Source organism: Podarcis gaigeae (genome assembly GCF_964106915.1).
Source record: "Podarcis gaigeae genome assembly, chromosome: 13".
NCBI classification, from domain to species: domain Eukaryota; kingdom Metazoa; phylum Chordata; class Lepidosauria; order Squamata; family Lacertidae; genus Podarcis; species Podarcis gaigeae.
In genome coordinates this window covers 44,424,178-44,448,332 of record NC_139689.1, presented here as the reverse complement: position 1 = coordinate 44,448,332, position 24,155 = coordinate 44,424,178, and the positions used below count along the sequence as shown (strand labels likewise).

Here is a 24,155-nt window from a genome sequence, read left to right as displayed (position 1 = left end):
TCCCAGTACATTTCTGAGCACAATTCAAAGTGTTGGTGCTGACCTTTAAAGCCCTAAACAGCCTCGGCCCAGTGTACCTGAAGGAGCATCTCCACCCCCATCATTCAGCCTGGATACTGAGGTCCATCTCCAAGGGCCTTCTGGCAGTTCCCTCCCTGAGAGAAGTGAGGTTACAGGGAACCAGGCAGAGGGCCTTCTCAGTAATGGCACATTCCCCATGGAATGCCCTCCCATCAGATGTCAAGGAAATAAACAACTACCTGACTTTTAGAAGACATCTGAAGGCAGCCCTGTTTAGGGAGGTTTTTAATGTTTGATGTTTTATTGTGTTTTTAATTCTGTTGGGAGCCACCCAGAGTGGCTGGGGAAACCCAGCCAGATGGGTGGGGTATAAATAATAAATCATTATTATTACTGTATATTATTTTGATGATTTTGAGAATCACCGCAGCTTGTCAAAGATGTTCAATTAAGCTCAGTTCAGATGTTGTGGAGAAACCATAGACTGAGCATCAGACTGAGGTGTGGTAAACCCGGTCACTTCCTGATTTGCAATAACCACAGTTTTCCATGATTTTCAAATCAAGCAGACTGTGGTCACTGATAACCAGAGTTATCTCCAAGTCAGATTTCAAAAACTGGTTTGAAGTGAACGTGTCAAATTCTGGTTATTGCAGTTACATTACAGTAAATGCTAGATAACACAAAACATGAAATGGAAGTGGGAATTGGTGTATGCAAGGAGAGGATGGGGCACATGACTTTATAGCACATTCCTGATGGCTAAATTATGATTGGGCTGTGATGTCACAATTGAGCCATACCCTTGATTTTTATATCAAAGCAAGAAGACATTCTGTTATCCTTTATCAGACAACTGCAAAAAGAGAGAATTCAATACAGTACCAAAAAATACAGCAGTAGTACCAAATTGGGGAATTTGTAAGTATGACCTGGAAGTGTGTGGGATGTGTGTGTTAAGCATTTTGCTAAAAGAGCAGATGGTTCCTGAAATGGGTATTTATTATTAAAGCTGGGTTGTTTCAAAAGAGCGAAAAATCATCATGGGCAGTGTTTCTAATATCTTTCTTAAGAGCCTGAGGTAATAGTTAATTCCGAACCAACTGTGATGGGGTGGTGGGGGTTGTCCACAGATGTATTACACTTACAAGCTCCCTTAAAGTAATAACCTTATGGCACTTTAAATATTAACAGATATGAACTTTTGTGGACTTCAGTCCACTTCATCAGGTGTTTAGTTAGCAGAAGTATATACAGTGGTACCTTGTATTACAGACGCTTCAGGTTACAGTCTCCGCTAACCCAGAAATAGTACCTCGGGTTAAGAACTTTGCTTCAGGATGAGAATAGAAATCACGCGGCGGCAGTGGGAGGCCCCATTAGCTAAAGTGGTGTCCCAGGTTAAGAACAGTTTCAGGTTAAGAACGGACCTCGAGCATGAATTAAGTCCTTAACCCAAGGTACCAGTGTATATAAATTGTTATAGGAGGTGGGGGCAGGCAAACAGTGAGCCCAAAAGGTCATGAAATGAAAAAAAAAAAATACAGCCTGTGAAATAATAATAATAATAATAATGATGATGATGATGATGATGTGTTATTTGTACCCCGCCCATCTGGCCGGGTTTCCCCAACCACTCTGGGCGGCTTCCAACAAAGATTTAAAATACATTAAAATGTCACATATTAAAAACGTCTCTAAATAGGGCTGCCTTCAGATGTCTTCTAAATGTCAGGTAGTTGTTTATCTCTTTGACATCTATTCAAAGCTCAAACATATATACAAGATAAACAGGGTGACATCAATAGCAATATGCGGCATAAAACTCAATCTAAATTTGCTATACTGATTTCCTCATGTAGCGGGAGAGAGAACCTTAACTTCAGTTGTGTTCTAAATGGATAGAATCAAACTTGCTGACAGGTGTTCAGAAATTTCATGCTTTTTGTGTGTGTTAAAGAACTGGCTTTCAAGACAGTATCAGAGTGGTCTAGGAGAGGGGTTCCTAATTGGTGGTCTGCAGACCCTACCACATAGGTAGTGCTAGAAACTTAAAGAACAAATCTCAGAGTGATTTACAACACATTAAAATATCAAATAAAACAATCTAGACTAATCAAATTCAAGCTTCAAGGAAAATATACCAGATGCTTCTCTAAGTGACATTTTGCTTTCTCCAGTCACCAACGTGGCATCCAGGAATGTACAGTATTGTTGGCAGGTAATGGCATGTTTCATGATAGTAATGTGTTGATTAGTTTTTGAATTTATGATCTTCTGCTGGTAGACTGTTGCCTGGGTAAATATGGGGACAGAATTGGCATCTAGATTTATTGTAGGGCCTAATCCCAGGGTTGTATCACATAATAGTTCTACTCGGAGTACAGCCGTTGGTCTTAGTTGGATACAATCCCATGGTTTATGTCTCTGTTAATGAGCAGCTATATGAGGTTAGGTGGCTATCTCTATGCAAGGACAGCAACTGAGGATACAATTCATGCATCTGTTATGTTTTAAGGTGCTGCAAGATTCTTTTGTGTTTGCAGAGAACCGATTCCATGTTAATATGATAGAGCACAGTCTGTTCCTATACAGACATTGCATTGAGGATACCATATTTGAAATGGGTAGTTTGGGTGCTTTATTTTTTTACTCTGCTTAATCAAATGCAAAAATATACTATGGCTTTACATTTTACTTTTTAAAACAAAATATTAATATAGTAATTTTACATGTTTGGCTTGTGTAGAAGTATACAATTACAATAAAGAAAAAGTATTTTTTTGTTTGTATATTATTTTGATGCCTATCATTCTAAAAAATGAGAAATGACCATTGTTCTAAAACCTTGTTTGGTTGTTCATTATAAACTTATCTAAAACACTTCATTTTAATAATAGTTATACTTGACTAGATTATGTCAAATCAGTCTGCTATTGATGAAGAGTTGCTTTTATTCCATTTTTTGCAACAAAATGGCTGTCAACAAATTCAGCTCAGTTTCTTCTTGACAAGATTTAGGGTCGTATAATAATGAGTATCCTGTAATTTTATTGATTGCAATGTGAATTGTATTCCAAAATGACTATTTTTGGTCATTCCCAAAAGATATACATAAAATCTGATTTTGAGCCTTTGCATCTCCAGCAATTATTGTGAGTTGTTACTTACATTTTGAATTGTGTGTACATATATGTATTTATGTAGTGCTGGGTAACATTGATATTGGATATTAAAAGCAATTTCTTTAGAATCCACTGATATTAGTTTAGGTGGCATTTTAGTTCATAGCCATCTCTATTAATCTCTTTCTGGTTCCTGGCCTATATCTCTCCCTCATTTCCTTATAAATGTGCCAGATTTATCTTTGAAACCTGCTATTATTCTATAAAATTTGCCTATTGGCCCTTTTATTATTTGAGGACATAAAGTGAATTGCATTTGTTTTCTAGTTTTGATTCTTTATATATATTTTTCCTAGCCTGGAGGTAATGAAGGAGCCAGTCTCAACAAACTGTGCCCACATCTTCTGCAGGTAAGCCCTTTTTTCAGATTTTGTATGTAGAAGTTTCAAGAAATAGTTGTATGGAAATTACTAGAACCATGTTGCTTACATGGTACAAATGTTTTTGGCAACATACTTTCCTCCTAGAAAGGTTAAGTCATTAAACATGCTTATCTAAAAGTTGAGTCAAGCCAGATTCCTTTCACTCTGTGTGGTACTTCGATCTCTTCCAACAATATAATAATCATTACTCCTCTCCGGACCCTATACAAACCACTTCCTCTCCAAAAATTATTTTGGAACAAGCTTGTTATATCTTAATCTCAGCTACCATACTGAAAAATTATTATTGTTATTTCTGATTCATACTACCTATAATTCACTGTGAGTCCTTGTTATGTTTATGTTGTGCCTGTAAATTACTGCACAAACTTTGAATAGTAATAATTTTTTTAAAAGGATGAAGCAAAAAGTCATAGAATCATTTCTACAGTACTTCCTGAGGGAAGGACTTGAGATAAGCAAAAGCTAAGAAATTGTGTAAAGGAGGCAACATTTTACTACACTGGTAAGCATGGGAAGCTGGTATATTGATTCTTTTCCTTCCTTGGGGTCCAGTTGAGGCAGAGTATAGAGGATCACATGCCTCTGAAACTGTTGTAAGTAAGCAGTTTGTTTTGGCTCAAACTAGCAAAAGAAAGCAGTGGTGGTAACTGATCTTGACAGAGGTGTGTGTACATGGTGGTCAAGCCAACAAGGGCTTAGTAGGGTGCCCCACACTTCAGATAAAGACCAGTATTCACACCTAGACTTTCCTTTTTCTTTTCTAGTTTCTGCATGTTTAAGCTCCTTAAACAGAAGAAGGGTGCGGTACGGTGTCCACTTTGCAATGCCAAAGTCACCAAAAGGTAAATTCCTCATGACCAAATTTAATTAGAACAGAATGAAACAACTATGCAACTAAGCACACTGCAGTGCAGACCCAGGATAACAGTTTCAGCAATAGGCAGATAACTAGAGCCTTCTGCAATGAGAACACACCTGTGGAAGAACTTTTAATGTCTGAAGAGAGGCACGGCTATGGTTATCTCCCCAACCCATGGCAATTAAGCTCGAAAACTGCTCCTGTACATTTTTCAAATCTAATTACTGCCGTTGTGAGTGTATAAATGCCTTGGCAAATGAGTTTTGTTAATGTGGGGGGGGGGAGTGTGGATAAACAGGGTGGCCCTCCCCATTTTTGCATTGGCTCCACCCACCAGCTACATGTGTCTCTTGGGCTGAAAACAGTTCTGCATCTCTACCTAAATTTTGATCAGAACCCTGTTGTTTTTATTATGGCTTGCTGTTTTCACACCAAAGGACTCTTGGAGTAAACGGGTATGAAACAGCAAGTGCAATACCTACTGTCTCTTGGGTTATTATAAAGTGAGTAATTCTGTAATTAGACAAAAGCCTGCAGCATCTTAGAAATTCAAGCATCTACTGCTTGGAAACCTTTCTTATTACTTATTCCACTTTCCCAATCCAGTCCCCTGAGCGCTGTCTCAGGTGACTGTAGATAAAAATGTCTATTTCATCTTCTTGACTACATATCTTTGTTGTCTTTATTTTTTTCAGAAGTCTATGGGAAGATGTCCGATTTAAGCAAGTAATCAAAGTGGTGCTGGAAGCCATCCGTGCTTTTGAACATGATACAGGGCTCAAGTGTAGGTATTATGTATCTCCATGAACGTCTGAGACTTGCTAGGCTGGGGGAGGACAAGCTGGGTCAGTTAGAATTCCGCCCTCCCCCCGGTCTTCTTGTGGTGCAGAACTGCACAACTATTTTCTGCATCCTTAAATAAATCCCAAGATGATAGTTTTGTCTTATAAAGTTCTAAATGATTTGGTCTATACTAGTTCATCTTCTGGCATCCTATCTCAACCTCTAAGACAGGTGGGGAAACTGTCTCAACTTGAATTCCCATCAGCCCTGCCAGCAAGGCAAATGGTCAGGGATGATGGGAGTTGTAGTCCCAACAACATTTAGAGGACCACTCCCTGCTCTAAGGTGTCAAACAGTACCCTTTGAAATGCATATTTCTTACCTTGGCTTCATAGAACCAGATTGAATACAGGATGCGACCATTTTAGGTGTGTCCAATTGACACACAATTGCTGACACATGAGTCCTTGTGGACCTGGAAGAAGGGAGAACGGGGGCAGGGTGTACTTATATGCTCTCCGCTGACATGTACAGGGGCCGGGAATGGAACCCCCATGTGAAATGGTTGCTGCTTGTTGTGGGAGAAAAAGACATTAGTCTACAACCTTGGAGCCCTTCCTCTTGAAGTAGAGCAAAGTTTGAGCCTGGGTGCCTTCCAGAGATGATATACAGTGGTACCTCGTGTTAAGAACTTAATTCGTTCCGGAGGTCTGTTCTTAACCTGAAACTGTTCTTAACCTGAAGCACCACTTTAGCTAATGGGGCCTCCTGCTGCTGCCGCGCCGCCAGAGCACGATTTCTGTTCTCATCCTGAAGCAAAGTTCTTAACCCAAGGTAATATTTCTGGGTTAGCGGAGTCTGTAACCTGAAGCTTATGTAACCCGAGGTACCACTGACCACTGTAGTACCTTTGTATTTGGACAACTGTATGATAACTAGGAGTGAGTAAGCATTTTGGTTTTGCAGTGTTTTAGAAACAGGAGTCTTTTAAAAATCTATGTAAAATTATGGTAAATGAAGCTTGCATTCTGCAAATGTTACATATTGCTTGCCCCCAGTGGAAATGCCCCCCTTCCCCAAATCCAAGTCCAAAGGCAGCAGAATTCCTGAACCATAATGTTTTATGTGCATCTTGGCTTGCTTTGTGCTGCAAAGCTCACCTCTTATTAAGAGGTTGACTTCATGTCCCAGGTTTTTGAGATGAAGGGTTTGCTTCTTGATTATCTTAATCTTCTCAGTTTCAGATGATCTGTGTTTCCCTAAGAAAGCTTTAGAAGATGCTTCTGCTTCTGTTTCATGGAAAGAAAAACAAGTCATTGATTGCAAAGGCTACAGGGACAGACTGAAGAGAGTGAAGGAAGTGAAAAAGAGAAATGCTAGCTTGGTAACAGTGTTTTCTCTCCTTTTGCCTGCTATCCTAATGATATTTAAAGAGCTATCCAAGCCCTTGAACCACTATGTTGGAGAAGGTTTGGTGAGATAGAGGTGCCTCTCCGTGGCACTGCTGGTGAGGAATGCCCTGATGTGCCCACCCAAATGGTGGGTATGTGGAAACTATGACTGGCAGTAGCCAGTGGAAACCCCCAGAACAGGCATTCTGGGGGCAGACCTGGACTGGCACAATATTTGCTGAATCCTGAGCTGGCTCTGTTGCCATTATGTGATAGCAAGAGACCTGATCCAGTCCTCTTCATTGTGGCAGCCTGATTGCTCATGTAGCAAAGAGGATTTTCCTTCCTTCCCCCCCCCATCATGTGGCTGAGTGCAGCGTACTTGGGGTTATCCGATGGACTCCCTTCTGGGTGTTGACCAAATACAGACCTGCTTAGCTTTAGCAAGATGGCTTCAAATTGATTTGCTTAGACTATAAAATTATAAACAGCACTTGAGTTGGACTCCAAGGCTGTGAAAAGTGCTAGTATATAATCACTCCCTTTAGAATAACTATTTATTTTTAAAAAGCATCTGAATGAAAGCTGTTTTTATTGCTTTGGAGTATTGAAGCTATAATGCATTTTAATTGTCATTGAAATTACCGCTGTGAGGGATATTTTTCCATGCTAATGTGTTTCAGGGAAGCTTCAAAGAGTAACTGTTAAAAAGGGACACCGCAGACTAAAGCAGAGGTTTGTTATAACCAAATGGTTTTGGCATTGCAGTAACCTTCAAGAAACTGGGAGATAAAAGTTAACTGGTCACCACAATTAAATTTCCCTTTTTGTTTTCCCACTCTGCCTTTCTCTGGCTCCTGACCTGCCTTAAAGTCAGATCTTGTTGGTGGCTAATCATGAGTGCCATTATCTTAAAGGTGGGCACATCAGTTAAAGGGGAGGAACCCAATCCACATCGAGGCAGCTGACCAAGGAAATATAAGAAAATTGCAATGGTTTGAGTAGGCTGATTAGCCCATAACAAAATGAAAGGGAACACTGGTGTAGATGGGTAAGGGAAGTAAAATAGTCTGGCAAGCCAAGGGAAGAGTACTCAGGTGAACAGCTGGTCAACTAAATATCCAATAGAGGTAAGCTTATATGTGAACTTCAGAAAGCTGGCCTAGAATCCTATTAAGACCTGAGAAATAAGTAGAGGAGCTGTGCAAGGTGGAGCCAAAGGACGTCTGAGGCACACTAATTCTCTTTTGGACCTTTGGGCACCAGCAACACTTGACAAGGAGGAAGGAAACTTGGCAAACTTATTGGATTGATGCAGCTTATTTCCCTTGTGCTGCCAGGCCTAGACCAATTCTGTATTTGTCTAGCCATCTGCAATCCTCTAGTCAAGGAATATTTTGGAGGTCTCATCCAACCAGGTTTGGTAATTTAATATAGCTATTGACTTTAGTATAGATTGCAGTGTTTTTCTTTTTGATGAGTGGAAAATGTTTATCCCAACCCTAAGGAGGCCAACACTGGTGTTCTACATTAAAGTTTTCATTCAAGATCTTCTACAAACTTGTATCAGTATAACTTGTGTGTGAGAGGGAAACCCTCCTCAAGCATTCACTGCCAAACTTGCAAAGGGGCCTGTGGGAACAGGTGGGGCTCACTCAAGTCCTCAGTGATGCCCCATGTGCTGACAGTGCTCCTGCTCAAGTCAGAAGGGGATCTTTTTATGCGTAGAGGAGTAAATGCCTCAAGAGAGCTAGAGTTTCTTCAACATCAGATTTTAAGAGTTCTATGGTTAAAATAATTATAATTTTATTATTTATACCTCACCCATCTGGCTGGGTTTCCCCAGCCACTCTGGGCGGCGTACACCATATATAAAAAATTGTAAAACATCAGTCATTAAAAATTTACTGAAACAGGGCTGCCTTCAGATGTCTTCTAGAAGTCAGTTATTTCCTTGACATCTGATGGGACGGTGTTCCATAGGGCAGGCACCACTACTGAGTAGGCCCTCTGCCAGGTTCCCTGTAACCTCACTTCTCTCAGGGAGGGAACTGCCAGAAGGCCCTCGGAGTTGGACCTCAGTGTCCAGGCTGAATGATCTGGGTGGAGACGGTCCTTCAGGTACACTGGGCTGAGGCTGTTTAGGGCTTTAAAGGTCAATACCAACACTTTGAATTGTGCTCAGAGACGTACTGGGAGCCAATGTAGGTCTTTCAGGACCAGTGTTATATGGACTCTGTGGCCGCTCCCAGTCACCAGTCTAACTGCCGCATTCCGGATTAGTTGCAGTTTCCGGCTCACCTTCAAAGGTAGTCCCACGTAGAGCACATTGCAGTAGTCTAAGAGGGAGATAACTAGAGCATGCACCACTCTTGTTAGACAGTGCACAGGCAGGTAGAGTCTCAGCTGGCATAACAGATGGAGCTGGTAGACAGCTGCCCTGGACACAGATTTGGCCTGTGCCTCCATGAATAGCTGTGAGTCCAAGAAGGCTCCTAGGCTGCGCACCTGGTCCTTCAGGGGCATGGTTACCCCATTCAGGACCAGGGAGTCCCTCACACCTGCCTGTTCTCCCAAAACAGTACTTCTGTCAGTCAAGATTCAACCTCAATCCGTTAGCCTCCAACCGCCTCCAGACACTACCACAGGACATTCACTGCCTCCACTGGATCTGATTTAAAAGAGAGGTAGAGCTGGGTATCAGCCACATACTGGTGACCATCCAGCCCAAACCCCCTGGTGATCTCTCACAGCGGCTTCATATAGATGTTGAAAAGTACAGGGGAGACTCAGTTTTGTGATGGACCTAAAGACTAGACTGCATCTGGATTGCATGTTAATGTCTGTAGGCCCCTAACACATCTTCTGTGCTTCCCTTAGGAAGGTGAGACCTCCAACTTGCCATTAGATGGTGGAACAAGGCGCTCCCTGAGAAAGAAAAGCAATTCCAGTAAAGCTGCTGTGTTTGAAATTGGTAAGTGTTTCAACAAATGGGGTCAGTCAGAATAGCAGGAGTTGGAACAATAATACTTACCTGTTGTCATCTGCTGAAAGTAGCATCTTTGTATCCCTAAATGTGCCTGGTTTTTTTTTTGGTTTTACTACTTTTTCTTTAATAGTGTCCCCTCTTTGGTAATTACGATAAGGAATGGTGAATCTTGGTGCATCCTAATAGAAGAATTGCTTACTGCTCTAACTTGTCCCAGATCGCCTAGTGGACATAGCTGAACAGGGTTTGAAATGCAAACATACTGTAAACAAGCATGCTCCTGCATGCTGCTTAATTGCTCCCACATTGGTGGCTTTGCCTGGAGCTGGGGAAAACAGTGAGGCTTGGCATAACAGTATGTGTGAACCGGGACTCATGATTCGTTTCTCTCCAACATCTCTTGAGTGGTAAGCCAACAACAAACCTTGGCTTCCACTTGTGGTTTGTTTGGGGAGAAACTAAACCATAACCTCTGATGTTCGTTCCTGTTCTAGGCAGGTCTAGTGCAAAGAAGGGTGATGCTTGCTCAGAGGAAGCCATGGTTTATTGCTTATTGTGGCATGCAAGCCAGCTCTCTGCCTTGGTTTCCCAAGACCAAATCCTGCCCAAACTTAACTTTCTGGGCCCTAATCCAGGTACACTGTTCACATTCCAGTGGACTGCCTGCCAGCATATATATTTTATTTAAATGTTTCTATGAGCTGTATTGCTGATTCAGTCAACCTGGATTTTACGGAATATTTGAGGGAAAGGTTCTGCACAGAGTGGCTACGATCCTGCTAAACCTTAGCCAGCAATGCTAATTGTGGTTTTTGAATCCCCTTTTTGTCAAAATTATAATAGTAAACATTGTGCATTTAAGGATCAGACTCTTCTGAAGATGCATTTAAGAAGACAGATACAATCAGATGGTGAGTAGCGCCATCAATTTAAATTGTCAGTACCTTTTTGTTTACAGTATTCATTCCCCCCCCCCTGCTGCATCTTGGGGGTGGTACACTACCATGCTTTGCAGATGTTCCTTTAATACTTAGTAGTGCTTATGGCCCTCTGGATCTGTGAATTGCAGCTGTGCAGTACAGGTAAGAGGAAAAAACAACTCTCATGCCTTGTTACTCTGTAGCATCCTATGAAGATAAGTGTTCTGCAATGGCTGTTTCTTGGTCTTCTCTCTGCTGAGTGCTTACATTTTGTGTGTGGAATGTTTACTGTTCCTCCACCTCCTATTCTCTGGGTTCTTTATCGATATGTGAATAGAAGGAAAGGTGACAGGGTACAGGCTGGTATTTTTCAGAAAGCTTGTTTCAGCCCAGGGACAACTGGCTATTGACTTCTAGTTTATTTTGAAGACCCAGAACCTGTGAAGTAGATTTTTAATAAATTTATTGTTCTAATCTGCACTTATATCTAGGGCTCAGAAGATGGCACTAAGTTAATTATAAATGGCAAAAAAATAATAATAGATAGCATGTACTTGCTTAATCACAACTACTTGTTCAGTGCAAGGTTTTAAACTGCCTCTGCTGAATCCCCAGTGCAGTGGAGCAGCTCCTGGGGGTGTTTCTGTTTGACCCAGTTTAGACATGTTAAAAAATAGTTTGTTCTTATATCAGTGAACCTTGGCCTCATATGAGGGGAGGAGATTTAAAGCTTCCATTTATTGTTAGGAACAAAGCATAGTTACTGCTTTGGCTCAACTTAAACAAATGCTGATTTGTTCAAGACAGTTTGTCACAACAAGGCAGGGTGTTATTTGTGTGATTACATGCCTTGCTAACAAATTTTGGTTTGAACAAACCACCGTTTTTCATTCAGAGCAAGCAACAAACAATGGTTTGTACTTAACCAGGAACCGAAGCATTAAGTCTTCTCTTACACACAAGTGTTGGCATCCTGCTCCCTGTGCTTGTAACAAACTATGGTTTGTTGCAAGTGAATTTGGTCTATTTGTCTTTGAGATTTTTTTAATCCTCAACAGGGCTCTTTTGGTCAAACTCTTTTGGTCAAACTCATGATAGAACATAAATAGGATTTTGTGTACTATATGAATGACACCCCCCCCCCAGTACTCTGGGCCAAGGAAAGCAGACATCTGTTCTCAATATGAATTATGTATCATTTTATATATTTAGTTTTCCATCCAGTTTAGAGCCTTTTGAGGATGAAACTGTGCTGTTTAACCATGCATCTGGTGAATCAGTCTTACATATGAAAACTCATGCCATAATAAATTCACTTTGTAATTTTAAGTTTCATGGTGCAAAGCAAAGACCACCACTGGACACACATCTGGGGTTGCTCACAAAGGAAAAATAGGGCCAGTGCAGACCCTGCTGCCCATCAGTTGTTTGTTCCTTGCTCTGCTCGTTTCAGGAGTTGTGTGAAGGGGAATGCAGAATTCAAAGGGAAAGTACCAAATACATTATATTTCAGGCCACCATCTTTGAACCATAAGTTCTACTCACAATAGTGCAGGAGGGAGAAACCATTTAAAGGCTACCTTAAAAAAGCTCCACACTTGCGACTGTTCTTCCCTTTCTTACTACTTCTACGCTTTAGTGCAATTTAAACTTTTGCATTAATCTTCCTTGCTTTAATCTGAGGCATAATAGGGTTGCCTTGTCCAGATCTACAAATCTGGGAAGCCTAATTTGAATAGTATGCCTTTTTTGCTAAGTATATAAATGCCCTGCTTTTATGTAAAAATGTGTTTTTAAATTGAATTATAAATATTTAAAATTGCAACATGTTTGCATGCAACTCAATGAAGCACAAGGCTCCTGCAAGCAGTTGAACACTGAATTTGGGCTGGAAGGGGCTCTGAGGAGGCACTGGAACTCAATTGACCTGAGGTGTCTCGAGTTGCAACTAACTTTAATTAAATCTCCCTCTGCCTGATTGTCTAAACAGATAGACCTTTACAGAATTTTTTCGTTGGTGCTTTTCGTTGGAGCAATGGAGCTGTTGCTGTAAAGGAAGTTTATCTCTTTCCTTTCCCCCTCAGATGCTGAATAGAAATGTAGTGGCTATCCCATAATACAGAGGTACTCAACATGGTGCCCTCCATAAATTTTAGACTGCAACTCCCATCAGCCCAATAAGCATGGTCAGTGGTCCTGGATCATGGGAGTTATAGTTCAGAACACTGGAATGCACTGCATACGCTATCTCTGCCATCGTTCCTTGTACTTAACAAGAAATGTAGTAATTGTGGCCTTTTCACAGGGACTCTTCTCTTGCTGTGCTTGGTTCCCATTGAATCTATGGAACCTAAGTACAGTTAACTTACTCTGGATCCAACCCTTGGTTTGGGGGTGGTAGGTTGAGAGAGAGCTACTTGCTCACCTTCCAGGAGTTTATCTGTTATGCAGTGTTTCTCAAACTTGGGTCCCCAGCTGTTGTTGGACTACAACTCCCATCATCTCTAGCTAGCAGGACCAGTGGTGAGGGTTGGTGGGAGTTGTAGTCCAACAACAGCTGGGGGTCCAAGTTTGAGAAGCACAGCTTTATAGGCTAAAAAAATCAAAATACTATCTCACTGTCACCTGTTATTTGCTTGTGTGGGAATTACATCTGCATTGGAGAAAGGGTCCAGTGGCAAAATGATGAAAAAAGGGGCACTGAGTTCAGAAACTAGTACCTGAAGCACAGGTGCTTAGTTGTAGCCGTCACATGTGTGATGATTATCACATTGGGAGAGGCCAACCAGACCACCTCCCGTTGCGACAGTCGCCTGCCAGGCGGCACAGCTTTGGGAGATGCTGCGCAGTGACTTCCCGCCAGGCCTCCTCTGCCCCCTTAAAATTATGGGGGCTGAGCCCCATCGCAGCAGGCATTTTTTTTGGGGGGGGGTCTGTAGAAGCCTCAGCCCCATAGAGTTGGCGCACCTGACGTGAAGGAAGATTGGGTGGAGAAGACGGAGGCAAGGAAAAAATGTAGGTGGAACAGGAAGGGAACTGAAAAAGAAGAAGAAGAAGAAGAAGAAGAAGAAGAAGAAGAAGAAGAAGAAGAAGAAGAAGAGTTTGGATTTGATATCCCGCCTTAAGGAGTCTCAAAGGGCTAACATTCTCCTTTCCCTTCCTCCCCCACAACAAACACTCTGTGAGGTGAGTGGGGCTGAGAGACTTCTGAGAAGTGTGACTGGCCCAAGGTCACCCAGCAGCTGCATGTGGAGGAGCAGGGAAGCCAACCCGGTTCACCAGATTACGAGACTACCGCTCTCAACCACTACACCACACTGGCTCTCCATTGCCTCTCCAAAGGAGGCAATGGAGCAAGTGGCCATCAGAGAACCTTGTGGACATGGCCAAGGGTTGATCGCCGAAAATAGGCAGGTGACTGGGTGGGAAATTTAGAGTGTCATTGTGAGAGGACTGAACGTGTCATGCTGATTTGCTCTAACAGGGTCAATTTGTGAAGGATAACAGGGCTGCATGTGCTTCTTATGGCTATCTTGTTCCCGTTGAGGATTAGAATTGGACTCTGTTGCTCCCATGGCTTGTGAATAAAGATCAGAGCCACACAAATCCAGTTCTGCAATGCACAAGTTATTCTACAGTAGCTTGTCTCATTGTAGCAAGGTCAGACTTTGCAGTTGCAGCTCTAGTCAGTGAGACCTTTGCTACTGTCTCTCCCTGCTGAAGTGTTTTAGTGGATTTTTTACTTTTCTTTTTTGCCACTGTTGTTGGTGCTGTGCATTAATCTTTAACATCTTTTCTTTGACACTCAGTGGGGGTAGTTGCATAGCTATACAAAATTCATAAACACCAGATCAATATATTCCTATGCTAGAAAAAAATCTTTTAATAGTCAGGGATGTCAAAGGATAATGCACACTTTAGCCCAGGTGTGGCTAACCTGTGGCTGACTATTGGGCATGCTGATTGAGGCTGATGGGAGGAGTAGCCCAATAACCTAGGAGACCCATAGCTTATCCACCTCTGCTTTGGTCACAAATAAACTCTCCCCACGCAAGCAGCCAATATATCAAAATTTTGTGGCGTATCATAAAAGCAACCAAATTCACCCTAAAACCAACAAAGCTAAAAGAGGACCAGCCTTTTACCAGGCACATACAGTTTACTACAGCACAATAGAGCTCTCATACCTCTCAAAAAATAAATAAAAAAATGGCCCACTGACCACAGTTTAGAAAGAGAGTAGGAAAAAAGGAGATACATTTCTCACTACTTCTCCAAGTAGCATGTTAAAAGGAGCAATGGATTCTGGTCATAACTGTTAATTTATAGCTTAGCCTGCAGCATTTATGACACACATCTGAATTGAGAGGGTGAAGGAACTACAGCCTGGGCCACTCACTGGGCTTCAGGCAAGTTGTCTTGTGTGTCAGCTGGTCTTCTCAGATGCAACAGGAGAGATATGCCAGAGCTTGGAACGAGTAGAGTTCCTTTTCCCACTTCTTTGTTCCTGTGCTTAGTTGGCATCTGCCTCAAGACTTCTTTAGATGACCATCATGTCATGGAAGATGGGTCAACTGCATGGTGCCTGGTTCATCCAACAGCTGTATTATTGGAAATTTAAAAGGGATGGGCCAAGGAGAGCAACTCTTGCCAGCTCTTAATTGGTTACAGAAATCCTGGTACCCAGTGAAACAGCTGTAGTTGCTTGGGAGATGCCATATGTCATTCCCACCTTCTGTTGTCCATCTTTCCTCACTTCTGGATTTCCTGAAACAAATTGGAAGAATGGGGCGGGTGTGTGTGCATGAAGTATGGACACAGTATAGAGGCATTGTGATTAGAATTTATTTATTGAATTTTTTACTTGCCCTTCACAAGGTCCTAGGATGCTGTACAGCAATTTAAGACACAACTTTATAGTTTAAAATAAATACAATCAAAAGAAAAGGACAGGTCGTAAACTATATATATCTTGAGTGTCAAAGGCTAGGATAGAGAGATGCGTCTTCAGCATGCAGTGAAAGCTACATAATGAAGGTGCCAGATTCATATTTGGGGGGAGGGCATTCAATAACTTGGGAACTCTCACAGAGAAAGTCCTCTTCTGCCTCCTCTGATGATCTTAACAAGTGTCTGCAGGGAAGGAAGTGGTCTTTCACATATCTGAGGCCTAATTTTAAGACTTTGGATAATAATGTGAGCACTTTGAAGGGTTTGTTCTTTCCTGTCCTTATTTCCCTGAACCCCTGTACTGGGGTTGTAAACCCTAATGGCAGGAACTTGGTTTTAAGAGGTTGTTTGCAGTTCATCATTTGGTCACCTGGGCATTCTTGTTTCATTCTTCTTCTTCACAGTGTGAGTTTAAGATGTAATTATCCAGCTCGAGGTGATGAAGGGTGTGCCAAGAATGAAAGCCCAAGCCCTTTTCACATGGAGTTTTCTGAGCTGAGTGCTGAAGATGAGACACCATTAAATATCCTAGGTATGAGGATTTTCTCTCGATGGCACCTGAAATAAGAATCCAAATGCCTAGGCATCATGCGGGCTCAGTTCACCACTCTGGGGGGTTTTACTTATGTCTTGTGAAATTCAGCTAGCACTCTTTTCTTGGGCCTGAGTTTTACGACTTGCTGCATTCTCACAGGGAGTCCCAGCGTCTGACCACAACTCACTTCTCAAAGAAATAGCCTCCCTTCTGGGGAGCTCAACCAGGAACTCGGTTCCTAAGAGAGTGGTGGCAGGCTTGGACTAGCTTAATTGGTGGTGAGGAAAGGCAGCAGTTGAGAAAGGTAGCTGGTGTAAGAGGCAAGCCAATCCCATTTATAAACTTTTCTATTTTCAGGTGTATGTGATTATTTGGAAGAACTTGGAAACACAGAAGGAGCCAGCATTGGAAAGTTAGAAATTCCTGAGAAGAATGCTACTGTGGAAAAGAGTCAGGGTTTGTCTTCTCCAGATCCCTGCCTGCATAAACATGACAGGAACTCCAATTCCATGCCAGAGGGTGGTTCTTGCTCTTTACTCAATATGGCACAATTGGCTGATGAAGCCACAAAGCCCACTGCAGATGAACAGGCTGGGCATGATGCAGGAAATGTTAATACGGGGCTGCCTTCTGGAAATAAACATGTCCTGTGTGAAAATGAGGAACAGCTACTGCAGTCACAAACTTCCCCTGAACGTCCTCTGAGTCAAGTCTCTGGGAAGAAACTGATGCGGAGCATCCAGAAAGTCAAAGCATGGCTGTCTAAAAGCAAGGAGGGTCTTTCTCCAAGATCCCTGCAAGATACTCACACACAGGAGGTGGATCAAGATCCAGACTTGTCAGATGGAGACTCTCTGGTCTCTCAGAAGACTGAACAGATTGGATACCAGAAAGTCTTCACAGTGGAATGTGAAGGTGACAGGTCTTTGCCCAAACCAGTTACCTCTAAAGTTGAGGATAAACTATTTGGGAGAACATACAAGAGGAAACGCAAATCAACCCCTCTTTGGAATAAGAGGGAAACAGTTTGTATCCAAGCAAAGGAAGGCATTGGTATGAATACAGAATCCTGTGATGCACCTGTAAAAAGATTATCACGAAAGAGGAAGGCCACATCAGAACTGCTGCCAGATGACTTCATTAGGAGGCAAGATGTGGAAGTAAATAGTAGGAGGCCTGGTGGAGATGAAGATACTGCATTGGAAGAAGGTGGCCAAGCTCCTGCTCTTGTAGATAATAGCCCTGTGGCAGATCAAAAGGAAGTTGAGCTGCCGACTGAATTTCCTGTCAAGGAAGGGCTGTCTGTTTTGGAAACTGATTTAAATGCACCATCTCAGAGTATATGCCAGAAATCGCCAGAATCAAACCTTAACCATCTAAAGAAGAAAAGTAACACTTTGAGCAAGATACGTAGACAATTAATCAAGCCTGTTGGCGAATTGCAGTTAATGATGGACAGAGGCTCCAGGTCCCCTGAGAAGGCAAAGATACAGACTAATGATCAGTTAAGGGAAGTTGGCACAGGCCAGGTGCAAGTCAGACGGAGCAGAAGGCTTCAGTTGTCGACAGAAGACGCCTGGAGGAGAAGTGAGCCAGTAAAGCGAGGAAGGAAACAGTTGGATAAGAGAGAAACAAAGAAGCGTAGGTGGTCTTATGAAGAAAACACGCCAACGCCTTCCATAGCAGAAAATTACCCCAGTGTGTTGCAGGGCAGGCTCCAAAAGGGCCTGTCTTTGTCAGATACCAGCCTGATGGACGTGGAAGGGGATGCAAGTAGAGCTTGTGCTAACCCTCCAGCTTCTCCTCAGGTAGGTGTTGAACAAACCACAGAGGGCAGCAGTCCTTGTTGCATTGTTCCCAGTGCAAGTTCCCAGGACAGCAGCTCACTTCTGCATTTTGCTTCTCCAGAGGTGGAGCAAAACACTTCTGAGGACAAACATCTCACAGTAGCACACCAGACGGAGAAGAATGTGTTATGTACCCAGAAACTAGAGGGCGATGAGTTTTGCACAGGGGATATGATGAGAGGCTGTAAACCCCCTGAAACAAATGATGAAGCTGCAGGAACTTTGGAGCTGAACTCAGAAACTGAGGACAGTGAACTGGATACAAATTTCATGCAGAAGATATTCAATGGCTGCAAACGCCAGTCATTCTTGTTGCATCCAGTAAAGGAATCTGCTGCAGAAATTCAAAAAGGGACACGCCTTGGCTTGGGGGAAGATGGCAAGGTTGACTGTTTGAAGAAATCAACTTGCATCGATAAATTTTGTGAGGAGAGAAGAGATGCTGTTGCCTGTGAGGTGAACAGCTCTGTCCAATGTCTGGCATCTTGTGCTCCTGGTTTCCCTGATCATGAGAGGAGAACTGAGCATCCCCAGCTTGCCTCACAAACTGCGTTCCCAGATCATCCATCCACACCAGATCAATTAGCCACCAAGAATCCAGACAGTCCCCAGCAAAGTCAAAAGCCAGTAACTGAAAAGAGTATGTCCCCTCAAATTAGGGGAGAAGTTGCAAACTCAAATAACAGCAGCAGCAGTGGAAGCCCAAATGTCTGGAGAAATGTCATCATCCACAGCACCAGTTTAAGCGTCATTAATGAGACCCATTCTAGTATAAACAACTCTGAAGATGCAGAATCTGAAAGCACTAAAAACAAAGGGCTGGCATTAAACTCTCAGCCAGAATTCATGGAGCCATGTCCTGTAATTTGTCAGCTACCACATTCTGAATTCAGTGGCGTCCATGGTGGAAAGAATAGCCCCATGGAACAAAAGCAACTGCATAGTGACACAGAAGAAGCAACCAATAATTGCAATACAGGCACTCCTAAGTGCTTGGTTCACAGTAATAATTTGGAACAGTGCGCTGAGGAGGAGTACCATGGCTTTGAGGTGTCCTCGGAGACACCAGAGGGCTTGCTAGGCCCTGTCATCAGAAGCATAGAGGGCTCACCTAACCTTGGGGAAATAGAGAGGAGTGATAGCTTGGCCATGTCTCCTGGCACAGACGAGCGAACCCCACTTAAGGGAGACCTGGGTAGTGGCAACAGAAGAAGTTCCAGGCTGAGCCAAAAAGGCCTCGTTCGCACACAGCAGAGATGGGCACGGAAGCTGCCATCCTCGGAGGAAGATTCTAGTGAAGATGAAGAGTTGCCATCTTTTCAGGCACTGATATTTGGTAAATCGGCAAGCACACCGCTAGAACCATTGAAAAAGAAAAAGACATTGGGAGGGATGCCAGCGCTGAAGAGCAGCAACAAATGTAATGTAGAAACCAAAGATGAGCATGTCTGTCCAAGTCAGGATTCAGAGTGCTCTATGAAGCTCTTTTCCTCCCAGTCACACACAGCTGAGGATTTCCGCAGCAGGCCTCATGACTCAAGACACTTAACTCCAGCGCCCACTTCTAGAGAAAATCTGGAAAGTCTTAGCGGGAATAAAAAAGCCACTCAGCCCAGGGATGAAGTCTCAAAAGATGCTGGACAACAGAAAGATGAACAGCAAGAACAAGTGGATTCAGAATTCAATTTAGGTACGAATATATGATATTTAAAATTTATGCTATTTTGAATCCCCTACCGTCATATTGAATCCTCTCCCTTTTGCCTCTTATTACCAGTTCAGCTGAAAATGAGGTGTTTCTACACTACAGTGTACTGTTTTATGAGTTATCTTGTGTCTGCAAGCCATAGGCCCATATATAGAAACAGCTAAGGAGGCGATGGTACCTCTTTTGATACATCCAGTTTAAGGAAGAATCCTGTTTCACTTGGAAGTCTTCATATTGCATTTTAAATGCTAACTGAAATGGAGGTTCTTGTCCGTCCGTCCCCCCGTAAGTGTGTTTACATTACACTATTGCCCCTCTCCTGGGTTTTCTGAATACAGAGAGGAGATGCACATACCAGACATTTTTAATATTCACTACTGCAGTCACCAGTATGCCTATAGTGCTGAATAAAGTATAAATTGGCCCTTAGACCTTTTACAACAGGGATGGGTAAGATGGGAAACCTCTGGTGATACTCGTCTATTCAGCCTGTACTTGTCACCCTGCCCTCCTGTATTATGTGGTTTTTAAAAAAATCTTCCATTGGTGACAATAGAAAATTTTTTAAAAGCTTAATTGTTGCATGGAGGGCGTGGCGAGCAATTTTCAGTGATGGTTGAAGCTGTTGAGGTAAGGGTTAACCTCCATGTACTGTTCATATATATTCAGTGTTCTCAGTGCCTAACATTGAATAATCCTGGGTGCATAAATATTTGTCCCTGGCACCTAGGAATTTGAAATATTTCTCCAGCCCTGTCACTGTATCTTAACTGCATGCTTTGAACCCAGGCTGTGATTTTGTAGGAAGCTTTCCTAACCTTCTCCGTTCCTTCTTGTTCTTTCAGCCAAAGCTCCCCTCTTCCTTTCTGGGGGTGGTATGTTGGGCACATCTTTGTATCAATAAATAAGAAGCCTTGCCTGGGAATTATCTCCGTATGCTCTCCAATATTTTGTATGAGAAACAGGCTTCTTGTCTTTTGAAGGTGAAGAGACCTTGGACTATGACAGTGAAGCTAGCTGCTTGGGAGATTCATCAGGCCTATCTTTCCAGAGTGAGATTCTCACCACACAGGTATGAAATGGTGCAGTTTCAGGCATGGCTGTGAAGGACTAACGCAGACAAGCTGCAGCAAGGGAGGATAAGATCTTGGGAGGAGAGAAGTCTTGGAAAGCTAGTGGTATAAAGGAACCACATGTCATACTGGGAACATGGTTGAACCTTTGTCACTGGAGGCCTTTAAGAGCTGCTTGGACCAGCATGGATTAATGAGCTAGAATCAATCCATGTTATTTATTGTTTGTTTCATAACTCATTCTTCCTCCCAATGGTGCCATAGGTGGCAAGCACATCCACTTTTTTTTTAAAAAGCATTCTAAAACAGTTTAAAGCATTTTACGTTACCATTAGTAACATTATTTCATCCAATGATCTTTGGGTTGCCAGGAATAGTATTTTTCAGCCACCAAATACATGGTGGATAGGAATGTTTTCAAAGTTAATGTTGGAGGTGGGTGCTTCTCACTAGGGTAAAGTAAAGGTAAAGGGACCCCTGGCCATTAGGTCCAGTCGTGACAGACTCTGGGGTTGTGGCGCTCATCTCGCTTTACTGGCCGAGGGAGCCGGCGTACAGCTTCCGGTTCATGTGGCCAGCATGACTAAGCCGCTTCTGGCGAACCAGAGCAGTGCATGGAAATGCCGTTTACCTTCCTGCCGGAGCGGTACCTATTTATCTACTTGCACTTTGATGTGCTTTCGAACTGCTAGGCTGGCAGGAGCAGGGACCGAGCAACAGGAGCTCACCCTGTCACGGGGATTCATACCGTCAACCTTCTGATCGGCGAGTCCTAGGCTCTGTGGTTTAACCCACAGCACCACCCACGTCCCTTCCTCACCAGAGTAGGCATTCCACAAATGGGGAACCGCTACTGAAAAGGCCCTGTCATAGGTCAGTTTCCAGTGGTGGCACCACCAACAAGGCCTTATCTGCTGATTGTAGGGCCTGAGTTGGTTTATATGGGGGGAGGTGTTTTTTGGGATACTTGGGCCCCAAGCCATTTCGGGCTTCATAAGCTACTTACTAACACATTGAATTGGGCCTTGTAGCTCACTTGCAGCCAGTGCTGTGCTTAGCAACCACATTCTGCATTGGCAGCAGCCTCTGGATCATCTTCAAGGGCAGCCCACCTTTCAAAATCCCTAGTGCTGCTGTGGGAGGCACCAGAAAGAACTTCTTTGTGGCGTTTTGCTCAGCAGCAGGTGCTTGGGAACCCCGCTGGCTTCCTTCTCTCATGTGGTGGGCAGAAGAGGGGGATGAATCTCCTTCCTCTCCTTCACTGGGCATGAAGCATTGTCCCACTCCTACTCCTGCAGAAGGGAAAGAACGGAGCCAGTGATAGTTGCTACTGCTGGGGGGTGGGGCGTTGCTAGCAAAAAGCCTGCAATAAAGTTCTTTTACAGAAATATTTCAATAAGATTTCTGCTACCAGCTCCGTTGCAACTGCTGCAATTGTAATGTGTACTTCTGCATGCATTCAGCAAGCTGACTTATGTACGAAAGAGAAATTTCCCAGTGCTGCAAACCTTTCTCCTTCAGCTGAGGAGGGTATCCTTGTGTGGCTTACTCCTCCTGCTAACTCTAGTCAAGGTTTTTGCTCTCATTAAGTTTGCCTGCTCTTCTCAAGTAGAAGGAACTCCTCCTAGTCCTAAAACGTCCTGCTCTGATACAACAAGTCTTCATTAAAGCTCTATTCCTATTCTGTTTTTTTACCTTAAGCTTCTGAAGGTTCTCTTCTCCCCCCACCATGCTTTCTGAATTATAATGGTACAAAAGGAAGTCAGAACATCATAAAACTGGCTGTGCTCCATGCTGCCCTCGTGGATCTTTGGGAAGCAGCTAGAATGTGGTTTGAGTCACAAGAAGGGTGCCTCCTCCAGCCACCACCGGTTCAATGGGAAAAGTCCACTGTGGAGGGGAGGTCTTTATTATAATAAAAGAGACATACAAGGGAACTATTTTGGCTGGCATCAAACTAGCTTTGGTGAAGGACATGAAAGGGAGGAGCACAAGAACATTGAGAACAAGGTAGCCAATATGATGCCCTCCAAATGTTGGACTCCCAAATCCTATCAGTTTGCTAGGATGGACAATGATCTGGAAATTGGGAGTCCAGCAATATCTAGAACATGCCAGTCAAACTTTTCATACCAAGTGGGCCACAAGAGTACTTTGACACGAAACCTATTGGTGGTGGGGGGTGGGGAGAAGAGGCCAACATTTGATGCGCACACTCCCCCAGTCCCCTTGCACTGCCTTCTAGAAACCGGGTAAGTGAGGTGCTGGGCTTTGGGAAGGAAGTATGAGGCTCTGACAGGGTCCTAGAGCCCTCCCACCTCCTTCCCAAAGCTGGGAAAATGCTAACTGGGCTTTGGGAAGGAGGTAGGAGGACCTTAGGACCCTGTCAGAGCCCTCATGCCTCCTTCCCAAAGCCCAGCACCTTGCTTAACTGGCTTTTGGAAGGCTGTGGGAGAGGGAGGCATCCAGTGTTGCTAAAGGCAAAAAAAGCATTGAGGGTCGCATGTGATCCTCAGGCAACACATTGGACTGCCCTGATCTAGAAGGCACCACATGGGTTGCTATAGGACTCCTTCATGGAAGGAGAAAATAATATTGCTCTTACCATGATATGTTCATTCTCTTTAGTGCAGGCATAGGAAAACTCGGCCCTCCAGATGTTTTGGGACTACAATCCCCATCATCCCTGACCACTGGTACTGTTAGCTAGGGATGATGGGAGTTGTAGTCCCAAAACATCTGGAGGGCCAGGTTTGCCCTATGCCTGCTTTAGTGGATATTGGTATCAGTGTCCTACTCACCCAGGTATGGTTGTTTCACTGCTTGTGGTCAGGCTGCGAGAGACTCCCAGGGCTTTCAGTCAGAATAAATTGAGCACTGAGGGTGTCCTTTTCTCTTCTTTTCCCCATCGAACTTCTCTGTGCCCTTGCTTACACCTTTGTATTGCACTACAACGTTGCCTTAGATGGGATGCAAGGATACTCTCTCTTCACTGAAAAGAGATAATTTATCATGGGCAAATCCGGTGTTCTGTTCTCTCGTCTGCAGCAAAAAAATGCCATGCAAAACAGCTTAAAGAAACTCCAGCAGAAGATGGCTATTCTTGAAGCAGTTCTCAAACAGGGAAGCCAGAGTGCTGTCCGTGAAGGATCACTGCTTCCTGGTGAGGAAGGTGATTTCACTGGAGGACAGACAAAATCAGCAAGGGGTAAGCAATGCAGTCCCTTCTATTTTTTCTCAGGAAGATTGCCTGGGTATTAAGAATGCTTTCCTACTTCTTATCAAACACCTTGAAATAGACCTGTGTCTTATTTTCTATTTTCAAATATTGCATTATGATTTTCATTGTAAAAGTCATAAGCTACTGACACAAAGAGATGCTGAACCTAAGTTAATTACTCTTGCCAGCAGCTGACTTTGCTAACAAGCTACTTTGAATAGGAGATAACATTGAACTACCATTCTCCACCATTGCCACACACATACTCTGTTGTTAGGCCCTGCTGAG

General features: G+C 43.2%; 2 protein-coding genes across 3 annotated transcripts in view; both read left to right on the top strand.

The window, feature by feature from the left end:
- The window catches only part of BRCA1 (BRCA1 DNA repair associated), a 54,527-nt gene that overhangs the window by 4,172 nt on the left and 26,200 nt on the right, over positions 1-24,155 (top strand). The window contains exons 3-12 of the mRNA XM_083708953.1: positions 3,503-3,556; positions 4,357-4,434; positions 5,147-5,235; positions 6,473-6,618; positions 9,506-9,599; positions 10,477-10,525; positions 15,889-16,016; positions 16,377-19,556; positions 20,558-20,646; positions 23,696-23,855. Of these exons, the coding sequence (XP_083565079.1) occupies positions 3,503-3,556; positions 4,357-4,434; positions 5,147-5,235; positions 6,473-6,618; positions 9,506-9,599; positions 10,477-10,525; positions 15,889-16,016; positions 16,377-19,556; positions 20,558-20,646; positions 23,696-23,855 (4,067 nt within the window). The remainder of the gene's footprint in view (positions 1-3,502; positions 3,557-4,356; positions 4,435-5,146; positions 5,236-6,472; positions 6,619-9,505; positions 9,600-10,476; positions 10,526-15,888; positions 16,017-16,376; positions 19,557-20,557; positions 20,647-23,695; positions 23,856-24,155) is intronic.
- The window catches only part of LOC310830103 (putative protein PTGES3L), a 280,219-nt gene continuing 277,316 nt past the window's right edge, over positions 21,253-24,155 (top strand). For both annotated transcript variants that reach the window (XM_083709675.1, XM_083709671.1), the window contains exon 1: positions 21,253-21,293. In XM_083709675.1, the coding sequence (XP_083565801.1) occupies positions 21,262-21,293 (32 nt within the window). In that variant the 5' untranslated portion in view covers positions 21,253-21,261. The remainder of the gene's footprint in view (positions 21,294-24,155) is intronic.